We start from the raw sequence: 14,840 nt of genomic DNA on the forward strand, positions 1-14,840 counted from the left end.
GACTATGCATAGACTTGTTAGTCCAGCCAAAATGTAACTCCATAATACCAGCCTAGTTCAGTAAATGTGGAAACTGGACTTTTATAGTCAGTTAACTCTCTTGCCTCCGGAAGATGCAAATTAATGAGCAGGTTGGAACACAATGTCTGTAATCTGACACAGACTGAGGTAGATGACAAGTGCTGAAACTGAAGCAAATCCAGAAATTCTTGCAAAATATTTTCAATGCAAAAAAACATCAATCTTTGGTACTTTTGGTCCTCAATACAACAAAAACATTCAAAAGACTAATTTACTATTAGCGACAACAGCTCCACTAAAAGAACCTCAGCTCTTGTTGTTTCATTTCATGCCATTTGTCTCTACAATATCTCCCAGTTTCACAAAAGTAAATGTGTCTTCTGATAATCTTAGAAATTTTGAAATCCTTGTGTTGGACCAAGTCCAAAGAAACTTCAGTCCTTCTGAGAGGGCACATTGGTTCCACAGTCAAGACGTCTTCTTTAACAAAAATACTCGATATCAGGTTTAGAAAGTTCCACTTCTTGTTTCCGCTTGAATCATTTCCATCCAGCTTCTCTGGATTTATTGTACATGCTTATGGGGGAGACTCAACACACTTTAAGTGACATGACTCTGTCTACTTCAGTGGCATTCTCTCTATGATAATTAGAGAAAAAGTCTTTGCATCACTTCATTAGATATGCTTGGCAAAAACGGCATCACTATATAGCTGTTGACAAATGATTATTCACAAAAACATAGGAATATGGATTTCAGTCGGACATTTTTGTTTGAAATAATGAAAAAAATGTTCTGCACATTGCCATTGACATATTTTCAAACCTTTCCACTGTACAAATGTCTCTATAACACTAGACGCTTCGAAAACAACTACTGTTCAAATTCAACAACATAAACACGAGACAGTGTCAGGCAGCTTACCATAGCATATCAACAAGACAGTGTCAGGCAGCTTACCGTAGCATATCAACAAGACAGTGTCAGGCAGCTTACCATAGCACATCAACAAGACGGTGTAGGGCAGCTTACCATAGCATATCAACAAGACAGTGTCAGGCAGCTTACCATAGCATATCAACAAGACAGTGTCAGGCAGCTTACCATAGCATATCAACAAGACGGTGTAGGGCAGCTTACCATAGCATATCAACAAGACAGTGTCAGGCAGCTTACCATAGCATATCAACAAGACAGTGTCAGGCAGCTTACCATAGCATATCAACAAGACAGTGTCAGGCAGCTTACCATAGCATATCAACAAGACAGTGTCAGGCAGCTTACCATAGCATATCAACAAGGCAATGTCAGGCAGCTTACCGTAGCACATACACAAGACAATGTCAGGCAGCTTACCGTAGCACATACACATATATAACAAAGCACAAGTAACTGTCATCATCGTGCATGCACACAGAGTATCACATCTATTGCTGGAAATATATCACAAATGTCGCCCAGCAAGAGCTCGGCTTCAACAGTGTCCACTGTACACAACCGATGCAATGTCTGCCTGTCACAACAACTCCTTATAAGGCTTCCATCAACAACGGCATCAAGGCAGAGTTGAAGGAGAAACAATGATGTCTCTGTTGGAGACCCACTCAAAAGCAGGGTTTCAACTTCTAGGTCAGCAAGTGATCGTAGTGCTATTATTTTCCCAAGTCTATGTTGATGCAGGTATGCTTACTCCGGTAATCACTCAACACAGAGTTTTAAGGTGATTGTAAGGCTGAGATTGCTGTAGGTCTCTGTTGACCGTTAGTTCAGGTTATATTTTCCCAAAGGAATGGCCAGTTCACATTTAGCTTATATTTTATCATTGAAGACTTTTTACAAAGTGTCTTAACATTTCTTAAAGGAGTCTTTTTGAAAATGATGACACTGATATTATCTGAAACTTCAGTTTGGAAAACTAAAACTGTCACTAATTGTTATATAAATTGACAAAATTTAGTAAAAGACAGACTGTGTTTAGAACGCTGAAATAATGACACGATTCCTCCCACACTGGCTTTCTTTTCAGAAACATATCCCGGTATCGCAAGGGTTGCAAAAACATGACGTATGATTCTGGATTTGAAGAGGACATAGGACTTGGAACAGTTGTAGCACTATGATGACTTTATGCAAGAGGCCCACTTGCATCCAGTGATCTTAGCGCAAAGATGCCATAACCCCCATACTTTAACATTGGCTTACGATACTCTTTAGCGCTAAGATCGCTTTGTGCAAGAGGACCAGGGCCCACTTGCACAAAACGATCTTATCGCTACAACTATTGTAAGCCTATGTTAAAGTATTGGAGTTACGATCATCTTAGCGCTAAGATCGCTTTGTGCAAGAGGACCTCGAAAATCGAAAGTTCCACAAACTCAAACCTATCCAGTTTTGAAGACATGGCTTCGTTATGATGTTGATCAGCTGATTAAGGCAAATGGAACAAATGGCAAATGAATTCTTTCAAACAGTATTCGTATCACCCGAAGCCAAGAAGCTGTCTTTGTCTCCATCTGTTCATCTCCTTCAACCAAGACCTGGCAGTCCATGAAAGTCTGCTGGGGCTGCCTGGAATGTGCTACTTGGAGGCAGGACAGTGTGGTCACAAATGCTTACAAAAATACCGGGAGGTTAAAAATATATATCTTGATGGTCAGAATGGCTAAAGACCATTTCTCATGTGCAATGAATAATGATTATATATTAAATCTAAACTAGCTTCAAACATCACGGTCTGTGTCACCAGGAATACTAATCCTGGACCAACACCATACTGGACCAACAAAACATCATGGTCTGTGTGACCAGGAATACCAATCCTGGACCAGTAAAACATCACGGTCCATGTCACCAGGAATACTAATCCTGGACCAACACCATACTGGACCAACAAAACATCATGGTCTGTGTGACCAGGAATACCAATCCTGGACCAGTAAAACATCACGGTCCGTGTCACCAGGAATACCAATCCTGGACCAGTAAAACATCAAGATCCATGTTACCAGGAATTCCCATCCTGGACCAACAAAACATCACGGTCCGTGTCACCAGGAATACCAATCCTGGACCAACGAGATGTCCTTCTTCAGCTTGGACACACATCAAGGTCTCAAGACAGAGTCACCAAGTCCTGTGTTGCTTGGATTGATCACATGCTGAGCTGGCACAACACAATTCTTCTCTTAACATGGTCGAGGTCTCTATACAAGGTACAGTCACAGTCAGATCACCTCACTGACTGTCATCATCATGTTGCTATGACAACTGTTTTTAGGCACTTTGAGAGAGGTGATTATGATGAATATGTTACATGATTGATGAAGAATTCTATAAATAAACAATGGCTGATTCTTATGTACATACAGTATATGTTTGCTGCTTAACGCATCACTCAACATACACAAATAACAGGGTGGACGATTCTCAGGCAGCTCATTCAATTTGAAATCTTGAAATCGTCTCTTAAGAGGCAGTTATGGTTCCATCGATGAAATATGTTTTCAGTCAGACACATACTGCCGTCTATTGACATCATTCATGAAAAATAATAACTATTTTTATAACAATGTCATTCTAACCTAACTTTTACATTAATGCCCCTCAAAAGTCCCTGACAAAAAAACCCTGAGCCCACTAAATCTACCATGTTTGTGCATCATGATCTGTATTGATATAAAAGGAATATCATCACCTAGTCTTAGGGACCGGTCATCCATTTGGTCAAGAGGTTTTAATGTACTGAAAATAATGACCCTTCCCTAATGCTTGTCATACTTTTGGATGACCCTCGCCATGTCCTACAAAAATGACCCTCCCCAAAACGACAAAATGCAAAAGAACTTCATACTATATAATAAGATGGCTATTGCTAAATGACCTCATCAAAATATGTGTAATATTTTTTATAACCCTCCCCTTGCGAATATCATATTTGGTGACTCTCCCCTGATACCCTCTGACCATCCATCCCTATAATAAATGACCGGTCCCTACAAGATAGAAAATCATTCAGCAAGTCAGGCTTCACTCTTGAAGCAAAAGTCACAGTCTGTAACTTGGATCAAGTTACACGCTGACAGAATCAAGGTGGTCCAGAGACTGCATTTCCAGAACCTCCTTCTTTGATGAAGAGAGGAATGATGTGACAGTCACCACGCCATTTGATTGACAGACTGGCTTTACCTTTCCAGTACTCATTTTGGATACCTGGAACAGAAGAAGTATATGATAAGTTGACGAGCACGGGGTATTGTCAAGTGTTTGGAAGTGTCCAAATAAATGGGATCTGAGAATTATACTCTTGGCATCTGTTCATCACATTCACACACATCCTATACAGACATAAGAACAGCATTAGAAATTGGCACTAGTCCTGTAGTCCTTACCAAACTGCCCAATAGTGAAGGCATCATATGGACAAGTAGAAATTGGCCCATTTTAAGGGTTTTGCTATATGTTAACATTATAAGGACTAGTGGACAAAACACTGTTAGTTTCTAACCCTGAAGAACATGCTCAAGCCCTCACAGACACTGAAACTGAAGCAAGCACACATTAACTCAAGGTGCTGCAATTCACCATGCAGTGTTGTGTCCCCAGCCCTGCTAGGATCTGCTGATCCGGGTTCAAATCCTCACAGACACTGAACCTGAAGCAAGCACACATTAACTCAAGGTGCTGCAATTCACCATGCAGTGTTGTGTCCCCAGCCCTGCTAGGATCCGCTGATCTGGGTTCGAATCCAACATTCACTAGATTATGATTCTTGGTTTGTCAGCTCCAAGTCCCACTGAGGGATCACCAAAGAGGAAAAGGTCTAAGAACTTCATCAATTTATTGTTTATCTGCCACATGTATTGACGTGTGATATAACTGAAATACTTTCAAAGTGAGGCTAAATCAACTCTCTCAGCTGCATTTATACAAACTCGCAATACACATGCAAGCATGTGAGCGATCCCAACATGAATAATCATTCCATCATTTCATACATTGAACAAGGTTTTGAATAATTACATTTATCTCTTAATCTATATTTCACAGTCATTTGTTATCTGCGATAAAGGGTTTCAATAACATACAGAATGCATGAAATTGCTCTCTCATGCTCACATCTCTTACCGTATTCGACGTGATAAGCGCCCCGCTCTAATAAGCGCCAACAGCGATATTTGCTAATATATTGGCTAGTGAACAATCCCAATTAGCACCCCTTCCGACTGATCGATGTTCACATGACTTATTTATTCGTGTATAATACGCACTTGTGTGTTATATGCACCCTTAATGAAGGGGCAATTAAATTCTGGAAAAATATATCTGTCGTCTATATACATTTTAGGCTGACAGTATAAACCATGAAATTTACGATCTTTGAACTTTTTTTCACCAAAATAATATTCTAATAAGAGCCTCCTATTTCTAATTTTGGGAGCGCCCTGGGCGCTTATTGCGTCAAATACGGTAGTTAAAAATAGGCATCCCCAGAGTGACACATTTCACATCCCACTGACAGAGTCAGATGCAGACCAGTAAAAGGCCTGATTAATTTTCTTTGTTGCCAAATGAAAGACTACAGTACTACATATACACAAAGAAAAAGGTTAAGCACAGGTAAGCTTCTTTCTTGACCTTTGCAACTTCAGCAGACACTGTGAAAATTCTTGTAATTGATAATATATTTAAATCAATATTTCTGTTTTGAAATTGATAATATTGAAAGTATTATTTCTATTGTTCAATTGATGATATTCAAAACAATATTTCTGTTGAATTTAAATGTGTAAACATATTCAACATGTCAAGATACAAAAATCACATTTTGTAGCATCTATGGACCACAAAATTAATTTAAAGAAAAAATAACAATAAATCAGAAAAAAAACCTTCACCTAGCCACAAGAAATCACTTCTACTAGCAGTGTTGATTGTATCATTCCATCTGAGCATGCAAACACCCTGATTTTCACAAAACCCCTTGCTTAATCAAGTATCAGACATGGGAAAATATTTAGCATGTGACCTGTGTTATCAGGACTTGATTGAATCATGTCATCGATCCCAATTGCGTTGATTGATGCTCATGATATCAATCACTTGATTGTCTGGTCCAGACTCGATTATTTACAGACCATCGTCATATAGCTGGAATATTGCTGAGTGCGGCGTAAAACAACAAACCAACAACCCACAATATTGTGTGCAACCTTCATGAATCCCAGCCGTCATCCCTTGTGCAATATGTGCAACGTTGTTGGACCACTTTGTTAGGCGATATAGTGCAGGAATTGAAAGGAAAGATAACTCCTCTTGAATGTACAAAAAGACTTTTGAAATATGGGAAATGTGGGAAAGATAAACGATAATTTTCAGACTATTTTCTTTCTTTTCATTTTCTGCATAAAAATGGATATTCCCAACAAAGAAGATATAAATGAATGACCTATCAACCAGTGTTGACTCTGAAGTCTACAGCTCCAGTAGGCAACCACAGACAGGGCACTGTTTCACAAAGCAATCTGAGAACTACGACTGTTGTACATCTGTTACGATACTCTTAGTGCTATGACCATTGTAAATTTGTGTTACGATACACTCAGCTACGACTATCATAAATCTGTGTTTTACAATGCCCAAGTGCTCCAAGTATTGTAAATTTGTGTTACGATACACTCAGCTACGACTATCATAAATCTGTGTTTTACAATGCCCAAGTGCTCCAAGTATTGTAAATTTGTGTTACGATACACTTAGCTACGACTATCATAAATCTGTGTTTTACAATGCCCAAGTGCTCCAAGTATTGTAAATTTGTGTTACGATACACTTAGCTACGACTATCATAAATCTGTGTTTTACAATGCCCAAGTGCTCCAAGTATTGTAAATTTGTGTTACGATACACTTAGCTACGACTATCATAAATCTGTGTTTTACAATGCCCAAGTGCTCCAAGTATTGTAAATTTGTTTAACGATACTCCTAGTTATGACTATTGTAAATCTGTGTTACGATACTCTTAGCTACGACCAGGTTCGCCCCGATTATGTTTCTAGCTTTGTCAGCACCATACCCGTGCTTGTGGGTTTCAATGAAGTGGTAAACATCCGAGACCTGCATCACTTCGGGCTTTCCTCCACATTAAGCCGACACGCTGCGATATAACTGGAATACTGTTAAAAGGGGCGTTAAACCCAACTCACTCACTCACTCTTAGCTATGACTGTAATAATTTGGTGTGTGGGAACTACTACAATCTGTATGGGAGTTCTGACTGTCTTTGTGCTAAGACTGGTTTGTGGAACACTGCCCTGGTTGATAAGACAGTTGATATTTTTAATCTTATTAAAAATCAGATCGTTTACTCCATTATGATGATCTGAGGACACTCCACAGAAGGCGGAAAGAAAACCCACACAGAACACAAATATACTCTCAATAGTACTCCCAGTATGATGTAATTGGCATAATATAAAAGAGTGCTTTGATACTGTGCAAATGGAACTAAAATATATGTTTGTTTTTGAAAGACTGAATGCTTCACTCACTTATACCAAGAATTTATACCCTATATTGAGGTGTCCCAGACATTCATACAGAGTGGTATCATATTGGAATCAACATATAAAATGCAGTTTTGTATCTACAGGAAACTAGAAACAGAAGGTATGTCCCTGGGACCCGCTATGTACAGACACACACGACTAACATCTAGAGAAGGCGACAGTCGTTACAACAGCACAGGAGAGACTTGCCAATTGAACCATGAGATACTGAGGTACACTGATCATTTGGGGATAATCATCTTAAACCTCTTAAATTTTTTTTTATTATGTTACATGTAATATATTTGAATATGAGATATTCATACAAGAAAACATACAAATTTATGGACAAGTTCTGGTTTATTGCATTTAGTGACATTTCGATATAGATTCTAACACTGTTATCAAGCTGGAGAGGTATTCATAAAAGATTAAACTGATAGATTAGAAATCTCCCCTAATTCAAAAATAAATTGAACTGAATTGAAGTCATTCTTTTGAGAACATGGCTTGGCAAGTCTATGACAGAAGATGAAGACAGAAACAGCAGCAGAGACAAGAACAAATACTGTAAGAGACGAAGGGCAGTAAAAACATCGGGGAGAGGGGGGGATTCATCTGTGAATGGTGAGGCATCAACTGATGGTATCACTCAAACGTTGCTTACAACCTTACTAAGAAACTGTGACACATATCTGTCTTTACAGATACAAATCATACAACGTATTGGCAAAGCTAATAAAATGGTTAATCGATAACAGTCTCAACAGCTCCAAACTAAGGAAAGACTTTTCAAATACTGAATTAATATATAATTATTTCCAAAATAACATATGAATTCAGTTGTTCAGTTGTTTGTGTATTGACAAAGTGTAAGATTATGAATTATGAATTATGAATTAAAAATATGGAAAAAAATATCATTATTTAAAAAATCATGAATAAATACAATAAACAGGCAACAGGAACACAGGAGATTACAGGAAGGATGACACAGATCACACTACAGGACTTCTCAGAAACTCATAGGAGTTGCAAAGATGGAATTCGGAAAATATGAACTTTGATTATTCTAGACACACTTGTCAGTCTACCTTATTGTCACTAAAATGATATTTACCCTTCACTGTGAAAGCTAGGAGTTACCTGGATGAGAAAATATCTTAAGGTGTACCTTTTTATATTTACAAGGAAGACATAAACATAGGTCAAGTTATATTACCGGTAGTGTACTAACATATCCAGGCTAAGAATACTGAACAAGCTGGTCTGCACCTGAGACCAACACAAATCTTGCACCTATTCTCTATGGGTGAGCTATTCTCTATGGGTGAGCTATTCTCTATGTCTAGGCTATTCTCTATGCTATATATCATAGACATGCAGTGAAAGGAAGTAGAGAAGTGCCAGACACAGCCACCAACTGTACCTCCAGACTCAGTCTAAAGAAGGCCTTGTCTCTGCTGATCAGGCATGGGCTGCCAAATAACTTATCTCCCAATTTCACACAGGTGTCTATCATGTAAAAATTACTGACTGCAGTGTCCCAGGGGCTCTAATTACCATAGTGTCTCATCTCTGAATATTTGGTTCATTCCCAATGGAGTAGGCAACACATACGCACGCACGCACGCACGCACGGACGCACGCACGCACGCGTATTCGACAGGTTAGTGCTAGTGCAAGTCACACACACACACACACGCACACATTTGTATTCGACAGGCTTGTGCGAGTGCAAGTCACACACACACACACGCACGCACGCACGCACTCGCGCGCACGCACGCACACGCACGCACGCACACGCACACGCACACGCACACGCACACACACATGCTTGTATTCGTATCTCTACACAGATATGTGTGCAAGTCTCTACACAGATATGTGTAGGAACTCAAGGACTTAATCAGTGAGGGTCCCTTATGTTATGGATAGGGATTTTAGGGGTGCTTCGATTAATCCACGGAGACGCCAGGACACAAGGCCCCTATTAATTCCCTACAATGCTGATGGAGAGAAGGCCTGTTCAAGAGTAGTCAGTGGGCCAGCAGTGAGTCTGTGTCTGGCAGGTGAGAATAGGAGGACACAAGCTGACACAAAGGAAACAGTTCACCAGGAGAGAGATAACGTTTACCTAGTCCTCTATAAGATTTGTTTGAGATATTGTCAATTTGCCAGAGCGCTTTGTAAAAGAAATGGACATTTTGTCACTCTCTTCTTCCTCCTCCTATAGTGCAGATGGCAGCAGGGAAAGGAAAACATTTGATATTAAAATAAATATTTATTTTAAAAACAATAAATAGAGGCGATAAGATCTAGTAACTGATTGTCTTCAGAAATTCAGATCAACCTAACACACAGTCCAGGCGTGTCTTCTCAATGAGACATATAATTAATATACTTCTCAACTCAAACTTTATGTCAACTTTTAATATCTGTAGAAAATGTTCCATAATTTCGATAAAATGTGTTATCTTGGCTTGGAATCTGAAAGGAACATTATCAAATATTTCAGCCACAAATAAACGTTTCACTGATGAATGACTTACTTCCAGCTTTATTTCTACAAAACATTCTGATAAAACTGAGTGACATTACTTCTAATCACTTTGTTAGAGTTTCACAGAAATTAATTTCTTTTAATTTCAGATCAAGGTGTTGAATGTAACATGTTTTAATCTGCTATCTATCAGGTGAATATAACATGTTATACATCTGCTATATATCAGGTAAATATAACATGTTATACATATGCTATATATCAGGTGAATATAACATGTTATACATCTGCTATATATCAGCTGAATATAACATGTCATACATCTGCTATATATCAGCTGATTGACATGTTATACATCTATATATCAGCTGAATATAACATGTTATATCTATCATTCAACAGCTGAATATGTGTACTATATATAAGATGAATATTAGAGCTGGGACAGGTAACTTGGGTACTCGGATCGGGTGGGTCCTGAGAAGGACCCAGGTACCATCAGACTACCGGACCCATGGTTAGTCACGTCATACATTGTTTAATAATGATAAAACAGTTTTACAGTAGGCGCTAATGTTCACATTTTTTTCTGACTATACTCTCATTTCTTCTGACTTTTATATGTTTGAGTAAAGATAAAACTTCTGTGTATGCATGACCAGATCGTATTATACATGAATCTAAACACATTCTGCCAATGCTCCAGAGAAACAATTCCCCAAAAGACATCTTACCCCCAACTTGAGACCTACAGCAGGTACCGGGCAGGGTTGGGTAATAGGGGGTCATATACCCAGGTAGTAAATTAAGACTCGTCCCAGCCCTAATGAATATTACATGTTATATAATTTCCTATAAACAGTAGTAGTGGCACGATACACCAATGCGTCGATGGATCACGATTTCTTACGTCTCGATACAAGTATCGATCACAGTCACACAGGAAGTGTTTGCTTTAATAACTGTTTCCCTAAAAACTAATTAGCAGTGAAGATTAGCAGTGAAAACACAGAATTTTCATCCATTGTGCCATACTTGGCACTGCCAACTGTAAATCATCAGTGTGCCAGGTATATGGTCAACCTGTCGATGACAAAATGGCTTAGGGACTACAGATAAGAGCACATGCAAGTATCACGATACATATCGGATTGTGAGCAAAGTACCATGATATGTATCTGATCGTACAGTTGGTGTATCGTGCCAGCCCTAATAAATAGATTCCAACATTGTAAACATCAATGTCTACCCGTGAGAGGATCGGCACATACCGTCATTTCCGCCGGCTGCACTTTCATTGTGTCGTGCCACACCCTGAGACAGATGTCGGGCAGGAGGGCCGTCACACACAGCAGTAGGATGGCCAGCCACGCCGTGCCACACGACAACAGCGTCGTGAACACCTGGAGCAGGTACGGGTGGTCCATGGCCCACGATCTGCAACACAGACAGGTCAGATTTTTCTAAACCTAGGTTTACGAACCCAACTCCCCCAAATTGAAATGTGAAAAAATGAAAGTGAAAAGCAATATTTGTTTTATTCAACAGACTAGAAATTTGTAAAATGTAAAAAACACATTTAGTGTCACTATCAATTTACATAATTTATTTAAATTACTATAATTACCATATTCGACGTAATAAGCGCCCCACTCTAATAAGCGCCCTCGGCGATATTTGTTAATATATTGGCTAGTGATATCCAAATTACCACCCCTACCGATTGACTTATTTATTTGTGAATAACATGTGTGTTATATGCATCCTTAATTATGGGAAAAACATAGCTGTCATATGTAAACATTTCAGGCTGTCAGCATAATCCACGAAATTTTCGATCTTTCAACTGTGTTGTTTCATCAAAATAATACTCTTATAAGAGCCCCCTGTTTCTAATTTTGAAAGTGCCCTGGGCGCTTATTATGTCGAATACGGTAAAACCTATTGACAAATTGTCTCAAAAATGCTTCATTACTATTTGTTTGTCTTCATTCTAGATCTGGGGCAGTGGAGTAGCTTAGTAGTTGAGTTTTTCACTCATCACGCATGCCAAAGGCTCAAGTTTGATTACACGGGTTCAAGATGTGAAGCCCATTTCTGACTGACAGCAATCTGTTCTGGGGACATGAAATGTCCCAATTACATCCTACCCGACCCCTGAAGATCCAGGTAGGAATTGATTTTCAGCAGCCCATCCTTGGCGTAAAAGTTGACTATGCTTGTCATGAGAGGCGACTAATGGGATCGGGTGGTCAGGCTCGCTGAGTTAGTTGATGCATGTCATCGTATCCTAACACCAAAGCTACATTTCAGTCGGTAACAGCAAACTCCACCAACACTCATTACGACGGAATACTTACGGCCAAAACACGAAGTTGTAGACGATGATTACGAGGAAGAATCCAGCGAAGGTGACTCCGAAAGACAGCAAGATGGGTACTGACCAGCAGTACGTCTCCAGGCCCAGCTGAAGTAGACATCCACAGTCTCACATCACTGAACACGACTTAGCAGCCAACTGCCACTTGCCTATTGTATTGTAGATATCTTCTATCTCATTGTAACCTTGTGTGAGGTGAGGTGAGTTGAGGTGAGGTGAGGTGAAATGGGGTTTAACGTCGCGTCCAAGATTATTGCACTTATATAGCGACGTGCATGCACGTGTGTGTGTTTGTGTTGCTGCTTGTACTAGTCCGAACTGATGCCTATTTATAGTGCTACCTCACTGAGATACCATGACGCAGTTTAACATGAATACCTCACTCAGACATAGTATACTGACTCCGAGCCGACCAGTCCTTGTTTTAGCCCCTTAATGCCGAGCCAGACAGGGTAACAACAAGTACCATCTTTTAACGTCTTTAGGTATGACATGGCCGGGGGTCGAACCCACGACCTTTCGCTCTCCGGGCGGACGCTCTACCACTGGACCACGGAGGCGGTCAACTTTGTAAGAGGTACTACATCGTGTGAGACCTGGTCAGAGATTTTACATTTGAATTGTAGGGCCTAGGCTTTACAACAGAAGTCTTATAAACCTGCTTTGAGGTTTTACATTGGGATAGTAAGACCTAGGTTTTACAATTGAAGTTATATGAACTGGCCTTTTGAACTGGCCTTTTGATATGAATATAAAGTTGGTTTTTGATTGGTTAAAAGTTCAAACTTTTTTTCATGTGAAAATTCTATGACATGAATCCAACCTGCAACCTCACATTTTAACTTTTGTACCCCACTGTCTTCCCACTGAGTTTAATCTTAGATGTCATGACTTCAGTTGTGTGCATGCTGCATATGGTCTTTCTCTGGTACGCTTTGATCGAATTCCTTTTTTTACAGCAGCACACTTTTGTTTCACTATAACATATCCTGATGTTTTCTTATTTTGTTTCTGGTATTTTGAGCATTTAGACAATTGATAACTTGGATGAAGCCCTCCCTGGTTTTGGTTAAAAATGTAAAATATCATTGTATGATAAAGGGATTATTACCCTTGTGTGTTTCCCCATCATAATTATCAAGTATTATGAATAAAACGTGTATTATGCTCATCAAGGACTTGCATATTGAGTGATTGAGTGAGTGAGTATGGGTTTTAACACTGCTTTGAACAGTATTCAAGTTATATCACAGCGTGTCAGCTTAATGTGGGATGAGAGCCCGAAGTGATGCAGGTCTCAGACGTTTACCACTTTGGTGAAACCCACAAGCACGCGTATAATACAATTATTATAATTCCTGTGCTGATATTTACAGTACAGAAAGATACTCTGCTATTACTGAATGTTTATTACCTTGATATTGACAACAAATACGCAGCACAGCACCAAGACCGTCCCGTAGCTCCATATACCCATACTCTGAAATGAGAAATACAACATGAACTAGTGGTAGTACCTCCCATGTAAAACAAGCATGAAATATTCATATCCCCCGCCAATATGACATGTCCGGTTGTGTGCAAGGCAAGAAATATTGTACGGTTTCAAGAACTGATCCAGAAACAAGCACTACCGCCATTTTTAGTCAAAGTCAAAGCCATGGAAACATGAAAAATAAATTCTTAAAAAATCCAAAACTATCAAAAGGCACCAGTTCACCACTAGACCTATCTATGTGCCATGTTTGGTTAAGATATCTCTTGCATAAACATCATGATATATAGATAGTACACTATACACTTACTAGGCACCAGATGAAGGAGCAAGAAGTAGCTCTGAAACGTTGCACAAAGAATAAAAGAAGTTGCTATCCATAAAAAGTGTCATGTATTTATGTTTTCCCAACTTCTAAATGCCTATCAAAGGCTTCATATCTCTCGTGTTTATTGAGTTTTGCTCCAGAAACAGATGTGACGGACGGACAGCACCCATTCCTATATCCCCCTTCCATTTCGCGGAGGCATAACGGCAAGACACGGCGTGAAACACATCATGAATACCTGTGTGCTGACACCTACCTTTCCTGAAGGCCACAGCGAGACATCGTTGTTGAACAGAAGATAGGTACCGAAGAAGAGTACAACACTATGCCAGAGGCCTGCAATGAGAAAAAATAATATGCTGCCATTCTCCTTGTATGACTGTTTTTGAATATTTATCGACCTACTTAAATGTTTTGAATTTTTTAAATATTTTTTTACATTTATAGATGAAGAAAACTGTTCATTTTAACTAAATCACCCAGTCTGACCACCCAATTCACAAAGTGGCCCCTTATAACAACCTATTCTAACCCAGAATCACAATGGGTTCCCAAGTCGCCACT

General features: G+C 39.3%; 1 protein-coding gene across 8 annotated transcripts in view; it reads right to left on the reverse strand.

Annotated features, from left to right (window-relative positions):
• Positions 1 to 2,302: 2,302 nt before the first annotated feature.
• LOC124151280 (phospholipid-transporting ATPase IF-like) overlaps positions 2,303 to 14,840 on the reverse strand; it is a 128,341-nt gene continuing 115,803 nt past the window's right edge. For 5 of the 8 annotated variants that reach the window (XM_048383360.1, XM_048383365.1, XM_048383364.1 and 2 more), the window contains 5 exons: positions 14,533 to 14,612; positions 13,868 to 13,933; positions 12,434 to 12,540; positions 11,345 to 11,510; positions 2,303 to 4,230 (listed from right to left, as the gene is read on the reverse strand). In XM_048383360.1, coding sequence (XP_048239317.1) covers positions 4,090 to 4,230; positions 11,345 to 11,510; positions 12,434 to 12,540; positions 13,868 to 13,933; positions 14,533 to 14,612 — 560 coding nt within the window. In that variant the 3' untranslated portion in view covers positions 2,303 to 4,089. The other 3 variants (XM_048383362.1, XM_048383361.1, XM_048383366.1) reach the window with 3 other exon arrangements.

The sequence above is a fragment of the Haliotis rufescens genome, unplaced genomic scaffold (assembly GCF_023055435.1).
Source record: "Haliotis rufescens isolate VD_foot unplaced genomic scaffold, xgHalRufe1.0.p SCAF_47, whole genome shotgun sequence".
Lineage (NCBI taxonomy): Eukaryota > Metazoa > Mollusca > Gastropoda > Lepetellida > Haliotidae > Haliotis > Haliotis rufescens.